This window comes from Passer domesticus, chromosome 6, assembly GCF_036417665.1.
Source record: "Passer domesticus isolate bPasDom1 chromosome 6, bPasDom1.hap1, whole genome shotgun sequence".
NCBI classification, from domain to species: domain Eukaryota; kingdom Metazoa; phylum Chordata; class Aves; order Passeriformes; family Passeridae; genus Passer; species Passer domesticus.
This window is the reverse complement of record NC_087479.1, coordinates 33,412,613-33,435,400: the sequence shown is the minus strand read 5'-3', so window position 1 is coordinate 33,435,400 and position 22,788 is coordinate 33,412,613. Positions and strand designations below refer to the sequence as shown.

At 39.7% G+C, this 22,788-nt stretch overlaps 1 protein-coding gene and 2 long non-coding RNA genes across 36 annotated transcripts in view; 2 read left to right on the top strand and 1 right to left on the bottom strand.

Moving 5' to 3' along the window:
- RAD51B (RAD51 paralog B) overlaps nt 1-22,788 on the bottom strand; it is a 404,685-nt gene that overhangs the window by 157,606 nt on the left and 224,291 nt on the right. For 33 of the 34 annotated variants that reach the window (XR_010364581.1, XR_010364582.1, XR_010364584.1 and 30 more), the window contains one exon: nt 2,979-3,097. Coding sequence is in view for 24 of the 34 variants with exons in the window: in XM_064424266.1 (XP_064280336.1) it covers nt 2,979-3,097 (119 nt within the window). In the remaining 10 variants the exon portion in view is untranslated. Of the gene's footprint in view, nt 1-76; nt 428-2,978; nt 3,098-22,788 lie in introns of all 34 variants that reach the window. The other variant, XR_010364589.1, reaches the window with a different exon arrangement.
- Nucleotides 3,056-5,063, top strand: LOC135303059 (uncharacterized). The gene is made up of 3 exons (XR_010364593.1): nt 3,056-3,196; nt 4,263-4,419; nt 4,875-5,063. It is a non-coding gene; the product is annotated as an uncharacterized LOC135303059 (long non-coding RNA).
- LOC135303062 (uncharacterized) lies at nt 6,530-11,426 on the top strand. The gene is made up of 3 exons (XR_010364596.1): nt 6,530-6,546; nt 7,053-7,162; nt 7,886-11,426. It is a non-coding gene; the product is annotated as an uncharacterized LOC135303062 (long non-coding RNA).

The following is a 22,788-nucleotide window of genomic DNA, read 5'->3' as shown; positions in this document are numbered from 1 at the left end:
TCACAGCCAGCATGGCTCCATAAGGGGTAAGTCCTGCTTGTTGAACCTCATTTCCTTCTACAACAGGGCAACCCACCTAAAAGGCCTAGGAAATCTGGCAGATGTAATCCTCTTGGACTTCTGCAAAGCTTTCAGTATCCTTTTGGATGAATTGTCCAGGCCACAGATGGATAAATACATCATGCACTGGGTGAGCAACTGGCTCATAGGTCAGGCACACAGAGCTGTAGTGAGCAGAGTGACATCAGAGTGGGGACCTGTCACTAGTGGGGTTCTGCAGGGCTCCATCCTCAGCCCTGTGCTCTTCAGCATCTTCATTAATGACCAGGATGCACGATTCCAAGGGATACTACATAAATTTGCCAATGGCACTGCATTGTGAGGAGCTGTTGACTCCCTCAGAGGCATGGAGGCCCTGCAGAGAGACCTCGAGAAATTAGAGATGGGAAATCACCAACTATGTGAAGTTTCTATGATTCTATGGTTTCTATCTTACTATGGAAAGCTCATTCCTTATACAGTATCGATTCTGTAAGGTTACAAATGTAGAAAAGCAGGAAAAACTTGGTTTTGAAACTACTTTTCACCCTAATCTCCAGACCAACTGTGTGCTTTCAGTAATTCCCTGGGGCAAAATTTCACTTTAAAACTAAGACTACAGATAATCACAAGTTTTTTTTTTGTTGTTGTTTTTTTTGGGGGGTTTTTTTGTTTGTTTGGTTTTTTGTTTGGGTTTTTTTTTTGTTGTTTGGTTGTTGGGTTTCTTGTGTTTTGGTTTTTTTTTAGTATGAGAATTTGTAAATGTGATTACTGACTTGGTAATTTTTGAATCTTCCTGTTAAGCTTCTTTAAAAAGTGCTGGCTTTCAAAGCACTGATATCTAATACCTCCTGGCAGAACCACTTTACAATGACTGAAATGGCATCTCAAGAACTGAGGCACCTTTATTCACAGTTCATTTCTGAAAGTGGGTCTAAAGCAATTATAAAGGAGCATATGTGTGTAAAATGATAGTAATTTGATCAATACAGTGCTGTGATAGGTAGGGTAACTCCAGATGCCTTCCTCTAACTGGAAACTGCATGTCTAGCTGAAACATTTCTATGAGTTTAAGGAACAAGGATTTATCTGAAAAAGGACACAAATATCAGCTACAGGAAAATACCTACAGGACATCATGGACATATCCCATTTCAGTCATGGACTTCACAGGCACATCACTATTTATATCACACTTCTGTTTCAAATTACTTTGGTTTTAATAATATATACTAACATTTACTTTAGGGTTGTTTTTTTTTTTCACTTTCATTCCTTTGCTTAATTAAAACAGAATGAGCACATAGCTTCACCTGTAAGCAAAATGGTGCACCTGATAAATCCAGTAAGGAAGAGAGGAAAACTCTATTAAGCAGACCATAATTTCAAAGGCTTGAACACAACTTTTCATAGATTTGTGATCTATTTCTTAGAAAAAAAAATCAGGAAAAACTACATGTAATATCTGAATTTTCCTTAAGAAAGCTGTCTCCTTTTTTCCACTACCAGAGCAATGTTCTTAATCTGTTTTAGCTGACTTTGTGCATCATGAAGTAGCACAAAGCCCAGTTTCTGCCCTTTACCCTCTGCCAACTCCACCTCTCATGTAACTCTGAAGTGATCCAGGAAATTTATGAACAGCTTTGTATTTTGCAAACTTAGTATTTCTATAAAAAAGGAGAACTCATTACAGACCAGAATATGAAGCAGTACATACGAAAATTTCTAAGACCAGTATCAGTAAGACTATATTTCTATGCATAGCCTTTAGAAGTAAGTACAGAGGATGCCTTTTCTACCTGCATTTGACACACTTAACCTTCTACTTCAAAGTCCAGAGGACTACTGCTTCGAAGTAGTCCACGACTACTGAAGAAACAGGAGTGCTATCGTTAAAATTTTACTTCTAACAAATAATTCTCTAATAAAACCAGATGGCTTCCTCTCCTCTGGCTCTAAAGACTGCAATTTAAAAGTGAGAAACTGTATTGTGACAGTAAACCCAGGAGCACCAACCTGGCTGCGCACGGGTAGTAATGGTATAGGAGTAAGATGGTACAAATATCACGTAGCAATTTTTCTGACAGCTCTCTATTTTAACTGGCAGGAAATCAATAACATTAAGACTTAGGGTCACAGCCTTTGGAAAGAGTTACATCAATGCAAAAACAGAACAGACAAAGCCAAAAGAGATTATAACCACAGATATCCCAAGGGACAGATGAAATCATGCATTATGATGTTTTTAAAAACAAAAAAAAGTCATTCCCTCAATCATACCCCAAATGTCTTGTCTCCCAGTTTTTCCAGTTTTTAAATTAAGAGGTGAAGATTGCAGTAAAAGATGCTACTATGTTTCACTTAAAAGCATAAAGTCTCTCAGTGAAAAAAGGTGACTATTCTCCTACTTGCAGGCATACTTCTGGGAAATTGGTACGATTCCTACTGCTCAAAGTTAAGCTTGCTGGTGCAGGCAGCAAGCTTCTACTAACAAACAGCAGTCACAGAAAACAGAGTGCTCCCTGTCCTAACAGTCACAGCTGAAATTGGGCACAAAGAGTGGACAGCATGACAGCAAAACAATCATGGCAGTGAAAAGACTAGGTTTCTCCTGTCCTCAAATTCCTGTGCAGAAAGCACTTTAAGGATTACCTTTCATCTCCATGATGCAGAATGCTCTAAAGGCTCAAGAAACTCGTACATTTGTATCAGCTGTGACTCAGAAAGGCCTGTCCTAATACCTGGAGGCACTGGAGTGCTGGTCATCCCTTAAAAACAAAGGACACTGACGGACCTCCACCCCAAATAAACAATTGGGCTCTCAGCTACCAAGTTCTCGACACCTGTAGCATAACCAGAAAGGCTGAAGGACACAGCCCATCTGACCAAGCACTGTTGGTGTAGCTTTATTTAAATTCTCTTTGCTGTTAAGTTCTCACCTGTCTTGTTGGCAAGTCATGGTATTGTAGTATGAGCCTGGTGTTGACGCTGTGACTCCACGTGTTGCCAAGGGCTGCTGTGACATAACCAGAATCCCTCTTCCCACTCACAGAAGATCCTGAAGATAAACATGATAGAAACTACATCAGGACTGTGGCACAGAAAAGGGTTCAGAACTGAAACTTCATCAGACATCTCAGATTATTCCCTAAGCTAGGTAATTACAAATAGCACTTTAGAGATGGCAGTGTTGCATTAATTTCCTACCTTTCTGATGTTTTTATACAACTGTAGTGTGAGTTCTCTATCTCAGCCTCTGACATCATTGATAAGTGCCAAGAATTAAGGAGATGTTGCTGATGTAACTGTACTCCTGTTTAGAGCTGGGAGCCACCATCCCACACCACCAAGAAGCAATTCACACACCCCTGCTGGTGGGCTCCTCACTACAAAGGGCCCATACATTCCAGAAGTAGCTAATGTTGGCATAAAACAGCCACAAAATTCACACCAAACTTCCCTCAAATAATTTATCTGCTATTATGTAACAGAAGGAGTAACATATTGCTGTTGCAATCCTGAGCCAGGCATTTAAATGGTTAAATGTCTGGAACCTGCTGCTCTTGCACTACGGAGATATCACTTCTCAGCAATTCCTAATTCTGCATTCCTTCAGGCCTAAAACTTGTCCCTAAGTGAACAGAAGTGTGCAAGGTTTGTGGCAGGACAAGCTAATTGCTGTAATTTATGTTATTTTCTTATACAGGAGAAAGCACATTGTACCATACTGTGTCAGCCCCTATCTGAAGAGGGCAAATCCTCTTCTGCCAAGTTATTAAAATTTATGACTTTGGTGCAAAGCAGTTAGCAAACCTGGAGCAAATTTACAGCAAAGACTTTTTGCAAGGTGAAAGGGAATGCCTCACTGGAAAGGTTTTCATTTTATAAGGGATCCTCCTGCAAACTGATGCATTAGGCAGATATAGAGGTACAACAAGAAGTGAAGCAAACAGGAGGAAGCAGCGCCAGCTTTGCAAAGAAGTTCAAGGGCAGTGACAACATGTGCTGCATTCCTACTTCTTGCTCTAAACACAAAGATAGTAAATGTCTCAGAGGAAGGAAAGAGGATATGTTAAGAAAACAGATTTATGTTGAAACATGGCCTTAAAAAAACCTTGGACTTATCTTTTCTGTTATTTCAACCACTACTTAGACATTAATGAACTGGACAAAGGAAGTGGATAAATAACATTGTTCAGAGAGAGTGATTGCTTTTTTTCCAGCATGGCATTGCATTGTGCTTCCAAACCCTGATGTTTTCATGCTTAGAGATGGGAGTATCACACCAACATTGGCCCAAGAAGAAAACAGGCTTACAAGACTGTGGTCTCTGCTCTCCAAGAGGTCCCCAAACTCTCCAAGCTGAACCACGGCAGAGTGGTATGGAGTGCTTACCCATGCTGTGGGGTAGATGCTTCCACTGCACCCACAATGTGCAGTCAGTTGTTGGGCAGCAGTTCCAGTGTCTCCAGTGGGCTTAAAGCCAGTTCTTACCCCAGTCACTGCTGGCATCATGGTTTATGCTCAGGACACAGCTGATACAGGGAGTGTAGGGATTGGGGAAAGTAAGAAAACAGAGCTGATATACAGATGAGAGAAAGGTGACATCTCAGTATATGCATGCAGTAAGGGAGTGGGTGTCCCAAAGCACAGAGATGGGATCCTAGCATGGGGAGGGGAAGGTGAATGTTAGAAGGCTGGAAGAAGATGTCTGAACAACTCCCTGCTTTCTGAATCAGGTGCAGCTCTAGTAAAATGGGTGATTTCAATTCCTGTAAACACTCCCTCCTTCCTCACACACACACAAAATACAATGAAACTAATCTTCAAAGCAGACAGGCCAAGGACTGTATGAGATGCCTTTTCCACTGTCTCCTGGGAAAGTGAACTTTTCAGAGCACTGGCAGAGACACCAGCAGACACCGTATCTGTTCTGGACTGCAAACAGAGGAGGAACTGGCTGCTTCACTCTCACTGAACAGCTGTCACAAGTCAAAACAAACCTGCTTGTGGTCTGAGTCAAATGCAAAGTAAATGCCTCTCCACAACCAGGGGAAAAACAAAGAAGAAAGGGTGATTCTTCAACTGTGGCCCACAGTGCTGCTTCCAAGCAGAAGAAGCTCACACTGGGTTCCAATGCCCAGGAAGGAACTGTCAGTAGAACTGGGCTACAACCCTTGGCCCTACTTATACATGAGAACTAGATTCATTTTGTTTCTGCCTATCAATGCAATCAAAACAAACTTTCTATAAGTAACTTCCCTGTCACTGAGAGAAATGACACATATAGGCAGGATGGGGAAAGTGGTTTTATTTCACCTTCCATTTTTCACTGGAGGGAACAGCAGGATTAAATCTATTCAGCTCAATAGTGCTTGTGGGATTATTCTATTATGCCAAACCAGAGCACTGCAAATACAGAGCTGGTCTCAAAGACCTTCTTGTCCCCTGCATATACGGTGGTACATTTTAGAGACTGAATCCTCATGTAACCAACTCCCAGTTGTTGCAACTATGTTGGAAGGTGATGTAGTAATAAAGACACTCCAGTTCCATTGGTTTCTTATCCAAGGAAATTTTGGATAACTAGACCAGTATCTTGAATCAAATGAAAAAAATTGTCCTAAACCAGTCTTTTTTTAATGCAAGAAGTCTGTGCAGGCAGAATGTGACTATAGTCTTGATTAAAAAAAACCCAACATGTTCCTTGTTGGTATAACTGCACAGAACAATTAGTTCCACCTTGTACACATTCTCACATATTGATTTTTTTTTTCTGCCCAGGTGAACCATTGCCTGGCAGGTTCATCCCCAACACTGGACCCTTTGCAAGGTCTATCAATTGGTAATTTAAAAATATTTTCTCATCAAATGTTAAAAATGGATTGATGAACTAAATGACAATGAAATAACAAAATAGTGAAGCAACAAGTTCCCAAATCTTTCAAATCTTAACATCATACCATCTTGATTAAAACCTGGCCTATCAAAAAGAAGGAAAAAAATCTCTCTGAAAGTACAAAGAAAATATTTATAAAGAATTAAACCACTGAGCTCAACAAAAACAGCACACCATGCAATAAGAATGAAAGTACTTTGCCTCTCACTCAGGCTGTGCAGCTTTCCGGTTCACTGGCAGAGCTCAAAGACCACTACTTTTCACCTGCATGGCATTTAGTCTGTATTTCTGGTGCAGATCTCTAACAATGAGACCAGAAGAAAAAGAAGAAAAAATCCCCTTCAACCCCTAATCTATTTTTCCAATGTCACCTATTCAGAAAGTACAAGTATAAAAATACGCAACGGTGGAAAAACCCATCACACAATAAAACACAACCCACAGGACAAACTCATCTGTGAGGTAACTAACCACAGCACTCTTCAAACTCCCACTGTTGGCTTCTGCCCTTTTCAGCCCTTCTCCACAGCTGTTCCTTAAGTCAAAAGGTGCTTCTGATTCTCTTACCCTACAGTGGTGACTGTCTCACTCTGTACTGCTCAGCTAAGGTATGTCTCAAAGCACACTATTGACTTCACACAGTCTTTTATTATTTAGGACACATGGCAGGAAAAAGAGTTGCTGCTGTAAGAAATCAAGCTTGGCCACAAGACTAGCCATGGGAAAATGCTAACTTTTAAAATGCTTATGCTCTCCCTTTTATTATGAGAGGAAATCTGGCAGTTTTACTTCTAAAACCTCCTAGTTCTAAATCTTTACAAACTACACCCTCCCCCAGATTATTCCATATTACTTCAAATTTCAATTAAGTAGAAATATTTTATCTGGAAGTTGGAGTTGTCCAGTAATCAATGACATGTTATTTAGTTTTCCTTTTTTTTCAAAGCAAAGTCATCAAAATATACTTAACAAACAAAGCAATTAAATGTAAACCCCTACTAATCCCGTTTAAAAAAAAAAACCACAAATGTGTTATGTGCTGACTTGAGATTGCACTAAACAGGCTGTTTGATTCAGCCATCATCATCATGAGACCAAAACCTGCCAGTTACAGACTCCAGGTGCAAAGTTCTGATGGAGCCAGCAGTGAATGCAATAGAAAGGGAATGAGCTCACTTCTCATTTTGGAAAACAGAGTTCATTTATCTCATATGCTCCAAACAGGTGAGTTTTCACACTTTTTTATTTATCATATTTATGTCTTTATGTGTCCACACTCTGGGTGATTTTTACATGATTAATCTGATATTAGATCAAGATTAAGGTCCTTTTTGCTGTTATTTTCCCCCCAGTCATTCATTATTTCCATTGCAACAACTCCTAGAGCTCTCATCTTCAAGATGCAAACCACTAGACAAATAGAGAATAAAAAGATAGCTCCTGACCTAAAGATCTTTTTATGAGAATTGCAGATTACAAATCTCTTAGCTGCTGATGATTATTCCCCACTTACAAAGAACCTTCCCTAAGAGATGAGAGAGAATACACCAAAATACATGACAGTCCATAAAAACTGTGTATAAATAAGGACTTTCAGTATTCCTCATGAAATATTTGAAGTTTTTTCAAATAAGTAATGTTAACTTTTATTCTACCCCAAAAAAATCAGCAGGGACCTTTATGCAGCTCAAAATTTAGGAAGGGTCCATCAGAGAACTGGAGAGATGGTGGTTTATTTTAATCCCACCCAGTATGCCTACTATTACCAGTGTGGTTTACACCAGATCTCATTCCCTCATTGAAGTCATTGGTGAGCTCATGTCAATTCTCTTCTGAGCTGAGAAAGAGACACACACATATGCTAGCACTGAGACTCCTGCCTGATGACCTAAAACAGGAACTGACATTAAGAAATGAAAAAATCCAGCTGGTTTGATTTCTTGCCAGACAATCTACCAGCCATGACCAAAACAATCAAGTCTCAGGAGATCTGTGGAGGTGGGAAGACAGCTGGTGGTTTACAGCACCTGAAACAGGGCCCAAATCAGGGAATTGTGGAGCTGAGAGCCTTGGGAACAGATACTTCTTTTTACTGGTGAAAATGTTCTGCCTCTGTTTCCTGACACCACACTACAAAGTGGTGAGTTTCCAGCTCTCTATCACTGCTGCAGTGCTACTGCAAATGACAGAAGCAGTGATTTGGTGGGAGGGATGGTGAGGCACAAGTAGAAGAAAGCAGTTAAGTCAATTCCCTTCTGTATCCAAGGATAAATATTTTACCCCTCAGATAAACCTCCTTCCCCTAACAGCAGTCTTTGAGAAATTCCTTCCTTTTCTAAAATCTAGAATTATACTAATTTACACCACTCTCTCAGTATCCAGAGCTCTTTGCCACATTGCTCGTCGTTAAAACTTAAAGCAGCTTCTTCTTTTGAACCTCTCCTATGCAGTCACTTCTTTCTGTCTCTCCAAGACTAGACAATAAAATCACAAACCATTGAGCTAAGGGAGGAAAAAAAACCAAAACCCAAACAACCCAGATCTGGCATTTTATCTGCCTGTACATATAAAGGATACATACGCTGAAAAACAAAGCTTGCCCAATCATGGGATCTGGCAATGCTAGGGCCCTGTGATCCAGAAAATGCCTTTAATTATCACCTCACCAATCATGCTACAAGTTACTGCTGTAATTTTTTTGCTTAAGTTCCCTCAGGGAATTAAAGAGATCATGATATTAATCAGAAGGTATGTAGGAGGGAGGGGGCAGAATGCTAGAATTACATGTATGTAAGTCCCTTAAGGTTTGAATAAAGAAATGAGATTTAGAATCCCACTGTCAGAGCAACTGAAGCCTTGCATGCTGCAAGCTTCAGCCCTCTGACCTACACAGCCATGGCATTATCATATCTGATTTTCCCAGGATAGTTCATCTCAGCTGCTAAACTTCATCACTCTCTGCTATGTTTACCCATCATCTGGATTTGTCACTTCTGAACTTTCCAGACTAGAACTGAATAAACCCGCTGTCACACTCACCCCTCCATAACAGCCTGAAGCCTGGAAGCCTAACTGGCTGAATCCCAGAAAGGCAGAACAAAAGTTAATACAGCTGGGGGAGGAGAGTGAGACAGAGCTCTGAAAGTGCAGTGAGTTTCAGAGTGCAGTTCACAGCAACATGGTCGCGTTAGGATGCTGCAGTCTGAGAGGCAGATTATTCCCACAGTTGACATTTTTTCCCATAAAATATGTGTTGGTAAAGAAACAGTGCCATGACAATTTAGTTCTCATACCCAGGAAACTGTCACAGTGCATGCAAAAGCAGCAGCACTCCAGTCTGCAAATGAACCTTAAATTCAGTCACGGTACAGCAGGGCAATGGGGGTGGGAGGGAGAGAGAGTCCAGTTTCTGTTGCACAATGAGTTCTCCAGCAAAGTGGCCAATAAAAGCACCAATTAGCACTAATTTACCCAGGGAATTTCTGACACGGCTGCCCATCTCCCAAGGAGAGGGCTGATGCTGTGTGCCCACATGGCAGATGGAACAGGACAGTAGGTGTATGCAGGCTAGTTTTCAATAGCACTGACCTCTTCCTTGGTAAATATATCCTGCTAAGAAGCCACAGGGAGCATTGCACTGCTACAGTAAGATCACTGCCAGCACCTGAGTTTGCTCAATTAACACTAGTGCTAACAGCCTACACTGGGGTGGATTTTCTCAATATACTGGGCATAAAATGTCTAAATGAATAACAATTTCTGATCACAGCCTAGTAACATGGCTTTGAACTAGTGAATAAAGTTATACATCCTTTTTACTCCTGAGCACAGGAGTATTTTAGTAGTATCTTTCCAAATAATTTTCAAATTTAGTGACAACTTCTTTACACAGTGAGTTGAAACATGCAATAATTAAAACCCACAGTGGGGCTGATAACTACAAGGACTATGTTTAAAAAGCAGTGTTAAATAGTACTTCAGGTTAAGATTCAAACCGAGCAAACTACTTTACTTGCTTGATGACCATCATAATTTCTTTGAAAATTTAGCCTTCAGCATTCTTAACACTGGTCCCATACATTACAGTTGCAAGAATTCCCTTTAGGTGTAAATAAAAACAACCATCTTAGAGCTGTAAAGCTTGGCTCATGAGCCAGAGTTATCAAAACTGAAATTCCAGAAGGAAGCAATCCTCCTTCAGCCTGCAACACGGAAACAGAGGTCAGCCAAACATTTGGGGGATAGAGATGACTGTTTGCAAATTACAGCTGTTCACATCTGGAGTTCAGATTTGGCCAAGTGTTTAATACTATCAATCACAAAAGCTGAACTGGAAGAATGTTTTGGTTGTGTGACTAAGAACATAAAAGTTAGAAAATATTAAATGCAAAAAACCGCTATGTGCAATTTCAACTCTGCCTTTCAAACACAACAACGGATTCAATTATTTTTCCCAATGGGCATCATTACCGTTGACTGTGGCATTTCTTGACTGGTATTTAACCACAAGTCTGCACTTGCCAATATTGGTTTCTCTGGCTGTATCTATTTCTCAGCACAGAGTGGCTCCTGACACGAGGATGCAACCTCTTCTCTAACAAAGTATCTTCTGCGCTGGCCCATCAAACCTTACATATTGACCTAGCAGATGCAACTGAGTAATCAGAGCACCTTCAAAACCCAGCTTGGAGTAGCTTCTGAACATAAATTAAATGGACGCTTTCACTTTTTTTTTTCAACAGCCAGTATACCCATGTATATAAAATGCATTCCCTCTCACTGTAAGATGTATGACAAAATATTTTAGTACATGCAGACGCCACAGGGCTCACTGTTCAGAACTGACTCATCTCCAATGCTGAAAATACATATATATATATATGTACTTAGGCACACACACACACACAGAGGCAGTATAAAACATGCAGGATGTTGAAATGACTGACAATTGCAGGGGTCTGGCTTCACTCTCTAACTGATGCAGACTTTCCAGGAGTTTTCCAGCTAGTCAGTCCTTCTCTTCACAGCCTCGTCGCCCATCCTAAAGCAAAGGAGGTATATGCTTTTTTTCTTAATCTCATTCTCAAAAAGGAATTACTTACTTTATCTGAATTAAGCAAATAAATTCAATTTTGGACAACAACAAAGACTGGAAAATTTCATCCTGATAAGTGTTTCTGACTGATGACAGAGGGTTAGAAGGGAAACAGTTATACACCCTTAACTATAGGAGGTTCCTTCCGCTCCTGCTATAATGCAAAATATTCCAAGATGTGCCAAATTTTCACGGTAGTCTGCATCAGGCAGCGACAAGACAGCAAAGTGCTCTGTGGAGACTAATGTATAAATCCAAAATGATCGTTTGACTGCAGTGACTCTTTTCTCCTGAGATGTATTACATTTTTTAAAGTCAGTGAAAAATAAAAAAATTGCAAAATATCACTTTTAATCCTTGGACTAAAAAATGGTTGAATCCTCCAGAGGCCAGTCAGGGCCAGAAACAATTTTTTTTTTTTTCCTCCCAGGTTTGGGGGGGCAGGGGGAGGGCAAAGGGAAAGGGAGAGAGCAAAGAGTGGTTCGTTTCAAATAGCAACATTGTCCAAAAGGGTGAAAGGGAACAGATGGCCATGGAGAATGCAGCCTCAGAGCCCTAAAGAAAAGGGCTATTTTGACAGATCTCGCTGTTTCCTATTCAAGCATGAACATTCTGGCATGGAGAGTTAAGACGATACAAGGAACAACCTCTGTTCCCAGCAACTGACTATGGGCAACTGGCCTCTGAAGCTCTCTGAGAAAAACAACATGAGACAGACAAACAGATATGGCAGCAAGCCCAGATCCCAGCCACCAGGAAAGGGAAAAAAACCCCAAAAACAAACAAAAAAACCCCCCAACCAAACCCAAACATCAGAAAGGCTAGAAACAGCTGCCTTTTCCTGGCTCCAGCACAGAGCATTAGAAAGGCTGGACAGGCTCTTTCTCATCTTCCTTTTCGGTAAAAACTTCTTGAAGGGGTCACCCTCAAGCTGTTGGTCTTTGCCCTAAGGGGAGGTGAAAAAGAGGACAGACCAGAGCTCAAGTCTGGCTCAATGAAACCTGCTTCCTTTAATCACAAAGACCTCCCTCCAGCAAACTATGAAGAACTCTAAACATAAAAATGCATTATTAATGCTGGATTTTTGCATGCAAAAAGGCAGAGAAATTTAAAGTAGTGGCTCTCACAGTATCTATAATTTGTTTGCATAGAATACAGAAGAAAACCATTATATGTGAGGGCAGAGAAAATTGCATCTGCTGTGGGAAACACTGCTTATGTGTGTCCTGACTTTTCTATTAATCTTATCAAGAGAGTGCATAAATAGCTGTTTCATTCACCAGCTCTGGATATGTGGTATCACACAGAGATTTCAGTTTTGAAGGACAGCTTCACACCTACACCCAAAATTTGAAGAGGAACCTGAGCCATTTACTGTAACCAGACATCACTGTTTCCAAAGTCCATAAAAGAAAGGATGAATCTCAGTTTGTGAATTTCTCTCTGATTTCCTGTATAATTTTTATGATACAGGCAGAGCCTGAGGCACTGCCTGTTTCCCAGCCAGAGCTTGCCCATGGACAGAAGCACTGAGTGATACCTTCCCTTTTCACTGCAGTGAGGACCAGAGCAATGGCAGTTTCACCCTACAGTTGCAGGGAGGGAAAGAGGGGGTATATGGTATAAACATTAACTATCTTCACAATCCTTCCCTGAGGCAGGGAAGTGGCTATCATCTCAATTTTAATATCCTCCTTTTTAAAAATCATTGAAGGAAAAAGATAATAAAGACCTGTGGGTGCTCACATGCCAGAACTCCAAATGAAGAAATGCAAATGCTACATACTGATCCTATCTGTGTCTTTGTTCCCTCATCTGTGAAATACCATTTGTTTACTTTAGTCAATGAGTAGTAAAAGTGTAGAAAAATAGACAGCAGGAAGAAACCAGCTCAACATCCTTAGCAATCCAATTAATTTTCTACAATATAAATAAATAATTTGTGGGGTTTAGTTGGTTTCACAAAGGATAGCCAATGTAGTTATTACTAGTTGCAATCGTTAATTAGTAACTAAGCAGATAGAATCTGACTAGTGGAAGTAGTCACACAATAAATGAAATACCTTATTTTAGGTTAAATCAGATAAATTCTGTTTCTTTTCTTCTTAACCATGAGCTTCCTAAGACTGAGTAACTGCTTCAGGCTACACTTACAAAGGGAAACTGAAATGTGGATTATTGGCTAAATACGAAGAAGTATTTAACTTGTGGATTTCAACTTTCTTCCCCATGTTTCCTTGAGTAAAGCCAACCTAGTCCCCCATAGTTTTCATTCTGCTTTACTTTTAATATATGAGTCCTTTTGTTCACTGCAGGAGTAACCAATAACGCTCACAACCAATTCTGTCTTTCACGTTGCAGGACAGGTGGTCCCTCAGTATATTCCCACACATTCCAAATATTTTAAGTGTTCCACATCTGTTGTCTAAAACATTTTTAGTTCCCTGCAAGAACAGTAGGAGATGAAAACAAGAAGTTATATATAACATAGCAACTGACCTTGTATGCCACATGAGCTCTCTGTCATTTCAACAAGATTATAAATTTCAAAAAAGAGCTCAATCTTAATTCGTTATACTCTACAGCTATCTTGTAGAGAAGATAACTTGAGAATTAATTTATAACAGCTGTAACAGCCCAAACAATAAAACTGAATCTAGAGATGACCTTTTTTCTCCCACAAGAATCTGCTGATCTACAGGGAATTTTTAAAAATTAAAGAGTTAAGGTGATTCACACATTTTCTCACCATACAAACCCCTCTATCTGCTTAAAAAAATTAATCAAAACATCTCCCATGTATGTATAAGCAATCTGGGTTTGAATTTTATAGGAGTTTAGTGTTGGCCTATAGCAGGCATGGAAACACTAGATGCCTTTTTTTCCCCCCCATACAAGAATGAATCTGAGCAATGTACTTTAAAAATGTATGGCTGCAAATATTTCTTCTCACTTAACAGAGCCATTGGTCAAGATCTGAAGTGAGGAAATTCAAAGTATTAATTGCATCTTAACCAGCAGGCTACTCACAGAAGGCAGAAAATAACTGCCTGGGCTGTGCTTGGGCAAGGGCTGAAATTCCTGCTCTCGCTCAAAGTGCTGCGAGATGGCAGCAGCTACCAGCAGCTGGGAGTCTGCTCTGCAGCTCGGGCAGAAGCTGGCACATCTGGCTGAACCAGCACTGCAGCTCCACTGGGCACCAGCTTGTTACAGACTGTAACAGGAGACCGGCCCCTGCTGCATGGCCAATGTCATTTCCAACAAGATAATGACATTCCTTCAAGTACTTTGCCAGCACAACCACACCCATCAGTTAGGAAAGCTTATATCTCATCATATGAGATATTAGCAGTACAAACATGATCTCCACAACCATGCAACAGAAACAAGTGCACAGTCTTTTGTTGCTGCTGTTTTGGTTTTTTTTTCTAATTAAAAATCAATCCTCTAATCTGAGCTACACTGAAATTTTATAGGGGAACCCTGTGTGACAGACCCCCAGACATGCCTCATGGCAAAGGATGTCACCGTGTGACCACGTTCAAATACTAGAACATCTACAGAGTAGATGTCTAAGGGCTTCCCATGGAGCCAAGACTGAAACTTGGGAATTTAACCAAACTCACCCCAGTTAGTTTTGGAAGAGAGGCTGCCTTTGTCCAGCCCTAAAGAAACACTGACTGCAAGGCACAGATTCTCAACAGTGCATAATGGCAAAGCGATGCTGGATATGAATGAGGATATAGACACCTTCACCAAAACCACAACTGGATATATAATAACTGGCACAGACCAACAAACAAGAGGATTTTAGGGGTTTTTGTAAAAGCAAAGAACTCAGACTCAATCATCATAAACTCCACACAGGCTCTGACATGCTCTCACCACAGCAAGAGCTGGAAAGACAAGATAAAATAAAGAGGGACAACCATGCTGAGGATCGTCACTGGGTACCGCAGCAGAAGCCAGAGAGATGAGAACTGTGGGAGTTCCACTTAACTTTTAAATCCTACCTTTTGAAAAACATTTCTGAAGCAGAGATGTTAGCATGCTTTAATTCTGCAAAATAAGAGGCTACTAATGGCTGAAAGACCACTGAAAATTAAAGTAAACTTGCATTCAAATGCTGCTGTGTTCACGTAAATGAAAGATGATAACAAAGATTTGCAGGAAGTACTATGTCACACCATCCTAGCCTGGAAATAAACAGTCCTATTAGACACATAAAAATAGTATCATATGCCATATGAGAAAAACAATACCCTAGTTTTTTACTTTCACCAAGGAATGGCTACTTGGCAGATGACTATGCCAGTAGCACCCTGCAAGGACTGTTCCCTAAGTTGTGACATATTTCCATCCTTTCTATACTACTGTTGCTCTGAACTTCTGAATTAGGAGTGACTTGCTAAGCTGCACATCCAGTGATATGAAGCATGTATCTGTTTTCCAGCGTAACCTAGTTGCCAGAAAGTAAAGCAACTTCAGTCATTGACCAATTAGGTAATTCCAGGCATTTTTACTTCATTCTCTTAATCCATCCTCTCCAAAAAGCAGCACTGTGATTTCACTATACGTCCTGGAATCAATGAAGCCAACTGACTTCTGCTTCTAGAAAGCAACACCATGGGCAAGTTCATTCTGCCTGATGTGACAAAAAAAACATACAATGGGAATACCATCTATTCCACATAGCAAAATGAAGTAACTGTTGTTTTCCCCTCTGTTCTGGAGCTGCCTATCCTATTTTAGGCATAAACTCTATGATGTGATTACATTGCACTTTGAAACAATTCAAATTTCTTCACACTTAGGCTAGGAGTATGCAAAACAAATAATTTGAGTGCTGTGATGGAATACAATCCCTGGGGAACACCACATGTGTTTCCCAAGCAGAACTTGTACCATGGAGCACTTGACTTTGAAAAGCAAATGAACAAGAACAGTAATTAAAATGCAAATGAGACAGAACAGTAATTAAAAAGTAGAATTATGAGATGAACTTTGTTACCAAGTAACAATAAATACGATTAAAGATAATATACTTGTTATACATAAGAAAGGACTAAATATGGGCTAAGTAGTGTGTTAGTGAATGTGGTTACACAACTTGACCGGCTTGTGAAGCCAACTTTGAATGCTGCCCTTATATAAGTTCCCATAAAAGCTCTGCACTGGTAGAAAGTTTCTGTAACTGACAGAAGGCTACAGGTGGCCTAGGTGAATGGAATGTGAGATTCACAGCTAACCCACAACAGCACAGAGTCATCTCACAGAGCCTTACATCCAAACTCATGCATGAAGTAAAATGTCAACAAAAAGTTGGAGGCCCAAATAATGTGGAAAGACTCATTTCCTCCATAAAACATGATGCCTTAGCTTTTAGCTTTTATACTTTGCAAATTGTGTACTGCTTTAGTGTGTAGTTCTGAGCTTCATATTAAAGGATGGTAAGCTCTCTTCACAGAGTAGCTAGACAAAACAATTCCTTTCCAAGCTTGGGACCAAGGACAATCACCCAAATTTCAGGCCCAAGAGTATAAACAATGTGAACTGAAGAGAGAAGAACAAGAAGGATGGAACTCTTAGGCATAACCTAAGCTGTAACTGGACAATTAACTCCAATATGCTAATGAACCAGAACTTATAAAAGTGAGAGACCTCATGACCAGTCATCCATTTTGTGACCATTTTGGTTCATCTTGGGTGCAGCCCTGGCTGGACTCCTGTACGGCCCAAGGTGTATCCATTGAGACCTTTTAATAAATACCTACTTTATTCTTTAACTGTCTAGCCTCTGTTCTAGGTCAGCCTTCACAAGGCATCAACAAGGTTTGGGGAAGTGGAAAAATCTATTTATTATCTGCACATTTTCAAGACAGGACAAAAGGACAAAAGAATACGTAGAATTGCTCTATGAGGACACTGCATGACAAAATACAACTAACTTGCTATTGAGGCACAGGAGACCTGGCAAGCACATAGTGAACTGTGACACTCTATTTTCTTAGAAGAAAGCAGGCATTCTTTTCTGAAGGGCAGTGCCCACAATCATCTTATAGATGCTGGATGGATGAAAGTTAGTGACAGTTTAGGGAGCCTAGCTTGGTATCACTCTGATATGACATGAGTGTGCTCTACATATTCATTTGCCAAATACATCACATATTCGATAATTCGAAACGTAACAAGATTCTTCATTTAATTATCATGCTATAATCATGATAAAAAGAAAACTGTTTAGAAAGTAATAGGAAAGTGCCTTGTGGATAGTGTTGATCACCACAACACTCTATAACTTCCTCTACTGTCAGTGGGGGTGCCCATATGTGAGGCATCTTGCATGTTACTATCTACTTACACAGGCTAAGCTTTCAGCCAGAAATAAATAATGTCTAGATATTTCGTACCTACTGGAGATCAGCCATTCTTCAAAGTTTTTAATGTTGGTTCTAACAAATGTGCCTTAGTTCTTCCAGTAAAGTAATTCCTGGAAGAGGTTTACGACTGCTCAAACTAGGTAACCAGACTAGACTGTTCTTTCCCTAACTTCTAACTTTTTTTTCCAGTAAGAGAAACTAATCCTCAAAACAATTTCTAAAAAATCCTGCATGCAAATGAATCATATGAAATTAAATAACTGATTCTGTAAAGGAGTAATAATATTTCCATAATTTATTTTGGAACAACATGCAGGTATAAGTGTTGCTCTTGCTAGTATCAACTTAGGTAAAATAAAATTTATAGTATGTGGTCAGTTCAAAACTGAGGTCATGTAACTATATCACCATGTAGATCTGAAGTCAGTCAACATTATTAAGCTACCTTGGAAACCCAGGGTTTGATAAGAGGTTCACCTTTATGATATTCACATTTCCAACTTTTATTAAAACGACAGCTCATGCACAAAAGTCAGAAAATGGAAGTGCTCTCCTGTACTTGCTCACTTGGGTGAGTACTTGTATTCAAAGCCTTGTTACTAACTGCAGCCTTGTATTACAGCTTTCTAATTTCCCCCTCTGGATAGGTACATGCACTCAGCTGCTTCTGCAGGCAGTAGGATTTGCAGGAATACCTTTAGTGGCAAATTTGAGCCTAGTTTTATACCTGTAGTTTCCAGCATTTCCATGAAGAGAAGCATATCAACAGCTTGCAGCCATGCCTAGCCTACATTCATGCCCACGGAATCAAATTAACAGTTTGTATATTCTACACTCCAACGCTGACTATGCCAGCAATATTTCCTAACCAGGGCTAGTAAAAAAACACCAAAACCTAAACCTGATTATTAAAATCAATCAATCTGCTAAAGAATAGATGCCTCCTTAAAATCTGTAAATGCCAGTAAATCTTCTGATTTAGACAGAGGCCATGCTGATACCTGCCAAGCAGATTTCCTGCTGAACCTTGCTACTGTCCAGCCCACTCTCTGGCAGCCTGCCCAAACAACAGGTCTGGACCAAGGAACCAGGACTTCCAAGGAAACAGATTGAGCAGTGTAAGAATAGGGGAGGGCATGCACATTCACATATTTTAAAAAAATATATGTTGTAACTCTGAGTAAACACTTAAATACTTGTCTTTCCAATTAAAAGTATTTTCTGAAAACCCAGGAATTATTGCACAACAAGGAATATAAGTTACCAGCCACTCCTATTACAAAGAACAACAGTATTAATCCTTTACTGGAAAGCAGATCAACTGCCTTTCAATTGCCCTTCCCTTTTCCCTCCCTTCACTCCACTATGAAATTTTCATTCTTACCTGGAGTCATACTGTAATCTAGGTCATCTAAGACTACTACTGCTACTTCTCTCCTACTCTAACATCTGGTCATTGTTGGCTGGGACAGTGCTCAAACACTGTTCAGACTATAACCAAATGCCTTTCAAGAAGGAAGAGGCAATTTGCAAGACCAATTTACATTATGAAAGGTCTGACAGAAATTGGGCAACAGGGGTTCATCTGATAAATTATCAACCCTTACCTTTGCTTATACGCAGACATAACATACCCCTGGAGTACCTTAGAAAGAACTGGTAATTACTACTGATCAACTGGTACCTACTTCCATGATACTTAACTCTGAATGTGGACTTATTTTGCACATGATATATGGGGGCAGCTATGGCTCAAACACATTTGTTGCTATTCATAGGTCACAGTGGCAGAAACAGCATAAAGCTTTGAAAGAGGTGCCCAACTTCATAGATATTAATAAACTTTACCACTTTTCCTGGTATGTCCCTAGTCAGTGTTAATATAATCCTTCTTTCAAAGGCAAGCACTCCCAAAGAAAAACAAACTACTTGGCTAGGCTTGCATGATCAGGTTTTTGAATTTAGCCAAGACATGTTATATCCTATCTCTTGTAAGAAGTGCCACAGGAATTTCAATAAGTTCAAACAATAAAAATAACAGACTTGTGCTTCATGTGAAATATAGTGTTTCAGCAAAAAGAGTCACTCTTTATGTCACTCCAGGTGACTGTCTCAATGCTAATCTAGCAGAAAATAGGATGCTTACTGAACAACCAACATTATTATTCTGTGCCTAACAAAAGCTTATCATGATCATTTCAGCCCTGTCCTATTTTATTTACAAGACCTAGCAAGATAAGAGCTAGAGGCAGCAGAGTCATTTGTCAATTAACACTCACAGCTGACTATAGCAAGAAGTCATTCATGAAAAATTGAAATTAGTCATTCGCCAGTGGCTTCTCTAGCCTTTCTCTTCAGATGCAGTGACTTATTTAAGCAATAACCTTTGCAACTCTGGTGAAATTACAGAAGGTACAGAAAGAGTTTTCAAACACCAGTAACATTTAACTGTATTAGTATGGTCTCCAAAGGCATTACTGTGGGGTTAAACCTACAATGATACATTTTTTTTTTGCTTTGAGGTTATTAGTGGCAGACCCTTCACAGAATGAAGACTGGAATTGAAAGCCATGGTCAGTGGCAGGAGGCTGCTGTCAGTGCAACACACCCCAGCTTTAGTTTTCTCCTTAAGAACCAACACATAGTGCTGAGTTTGCTAACAGAGCTGCGTGGTATCTTGTCAGCTCAGAGACAGAAGAGTAAATAAGGCAGCATAAAGGAATTTGCCACACCATAAGTGTCTTGCCATATCCAAAGCAAAATGCATGTAGTATATGAAACAATTTGGAATATAATATTACAAAACTAAGATATGTATTGGCTGCTAAACAGCCAAATTGTTCTCATTCTAGCCATTATACTGTCTCAGCTTTTTTCCCTAGAGGAAAACATCCATGGAAAAAAGAAAGAAAACAAAGAGGCAGAGTGTTTGAAGCCCTACCCTTGTGCTCTTGGGCCATCATTTCATTGCTTACAAGCTCACCACCTTCAGGAGCAGGCAAAGAGAAATGAACTCAGGTTCACTTACTGCACAGAACTCTGCAGTGAAATATATATGCAGAAACTTACCCATTCTCTTGTAAAACTGAATGCTTTCCAAGCCAAACACAGCAACATATCAAACTCAGAACACATCAAACAGTTAGTGCTAATATTTATATCAGTGTTGATAATGACTTCAGAATGGAAGAATTCAACTCCTTTCCATCCTAAATTTGGTGTTGGCTTCAAAACCATATACATAAATTAGGTACATCAATGGAAAATACTGAGTCTTGCTTGCTCCCCCAACACAACACTGGTATTTCCATTGGTGTTCTTGGATCTTAGTAATTATTTTCTAAAAACAATCAGCCAAAAACTATGTTTCTCTGTAAATGTGTTCATGTTTTACTGCTTTAAACATTAAGGTTTTTTCAAATCAATGTTTTTCACAGCTCCATCTTTATCTCATCTGTAAGCAGATAAATATTTCAGATTTTAGGTACTCTGACTCAAACTTTATTTAAGAAAAAGAAGGATGAACATAAAGCAAATCTGACCATATTTGCTGGAACAGTGCATGCATAAAATTCCTTTATGCTCTCTATAGCACACAAGTCACTTCTTTTAACTGTTGTACTTGAGGCTGTTGTTCAATGCCTGCTTAGCAGCTCCACAACTGCTTAGCAGCTTGGGCTAAGAAGAGAATGAAGCTGTATTCAACAACTCATACCTACAAGCCAGAAAAAAACCCAGAATATATATATGCGCAGAACAATGACGTGAACTCTGTCACAAGGGTGACTCATTACATTGAGTACCTATCATAAAAATCAGCAAAAACTTTGTTATAGCAAGACATTTATAACAATACAGAGTGTTTATTAGACATCTGATATAACAGGCAGAAGCTTGAAGGGTTTGGGGGTGTGAGGGGGGTGAGTTAGGTTAGGTTTGGTCTTTCTGGGGGTTTTTTTTTGAGGCTTTTTTTCTTTTTTGGTTTTTTTTTTTTAATTAAGTGTACAACTACAATGCAGGCACTTGCCCTACACTGCTGCTGCTTCTGGATTTCTCTTTTAAAGTTACAGATGCGAAACAGTCCTGGAAAACCTAAATCAAAGTTCTTTTGAAAAGTAGTTTCATCCAAATAGAATCATACCAAATAAAGCCATAAAATCAGAGACTGCACTAAGTACACTGTAATGAGTCCTCAGATTAACTGAGCTTGCAATGAATTTTAAACACACAAATAAATTCTGTGTACCTTTTGGATTTTCTGGCAACCACATCGCACAGTCTTGGCTATTACCCATAAGGGAGTTCTGCCACATTAATGGAATTAACATGCTGCTTTTCTTTTGCTTGCATGAGTTCTTAAATTATTTTAAAGGTTCTTGTGTCTCAGTTCTGCTTTCCATGTTAAAGCTGGACTATCTAGCAGCAGTGGTTCACTGTGGAGGACACGCAGCATTTCAGCATTGGCCCAGAAGAATGTATTGCTTGGGATGTTCAAGTTCTCCATTTAAGCAACTCCAAAATAAGTAACACTGAAATAAATATTTATCAACTCAGCTATAACTATTTCCCTTTCATACTGGGCAGTATTGGACTACAGACCAAACGGTAATGACTTGACTATTCATTCTTTTTATATGTCTCATTTAATCGATTAAAATCACATCAAGCATACATGTGTGGGACTTGTAAAGTCCTGCCTGCTCCAGCACAGTAAGGAAATCTGTTGCACGTGTTAACCCTCCCAGCAGAACATTACATCCCACTCTCTCTGCAAGATAAAGATCTATATTTATTTCAAAAATTTTGATTTAGGTTCTTCTTGCTTAGCTGATTCCCAAAGGTAAAGAAACTACAGTCTCCAGGGATCTGAAGCATGACTCTGAATTTTCTGACATTTGTAGTAGTATTGTCCCTTCCGCCCCCTCTTCTGCATTTCTCCCACTCCCACCCAGGACAAGTCTACTTTTTATTAGCTTCAGCGAGATTCCACAACAAAGTAACACTTCTCAGCATCTACTTGTGCCCTCTGCTTTGTCCAATTAAACTTCTAATAAATTTTCTTCACTATCATGCAACAGCAGGAGTTCTCTATGACATGGAAAGTAATAATGTGGCGGATGTTCCCCTCAAAAGATTTTATCAGTGATGCAGTTTCCTAGTATAAAACTGCTTCACACATCTGGGGGGGAAGAGGGGGAGGGTGGGGTGCAAGGGGAGATAAATTGCCTGAGGTCAGCACCAAACTTTGCCTCATCTCCCAAGGGTGATGAATCACGCACCCTGCTCAGAATAAACACGTCCTCATCGAAGGGGACTGTTGGATGGATTAAATGGAAAACACCCTAACAGGAGGATTTTGTTTGTCTGTAGATGCC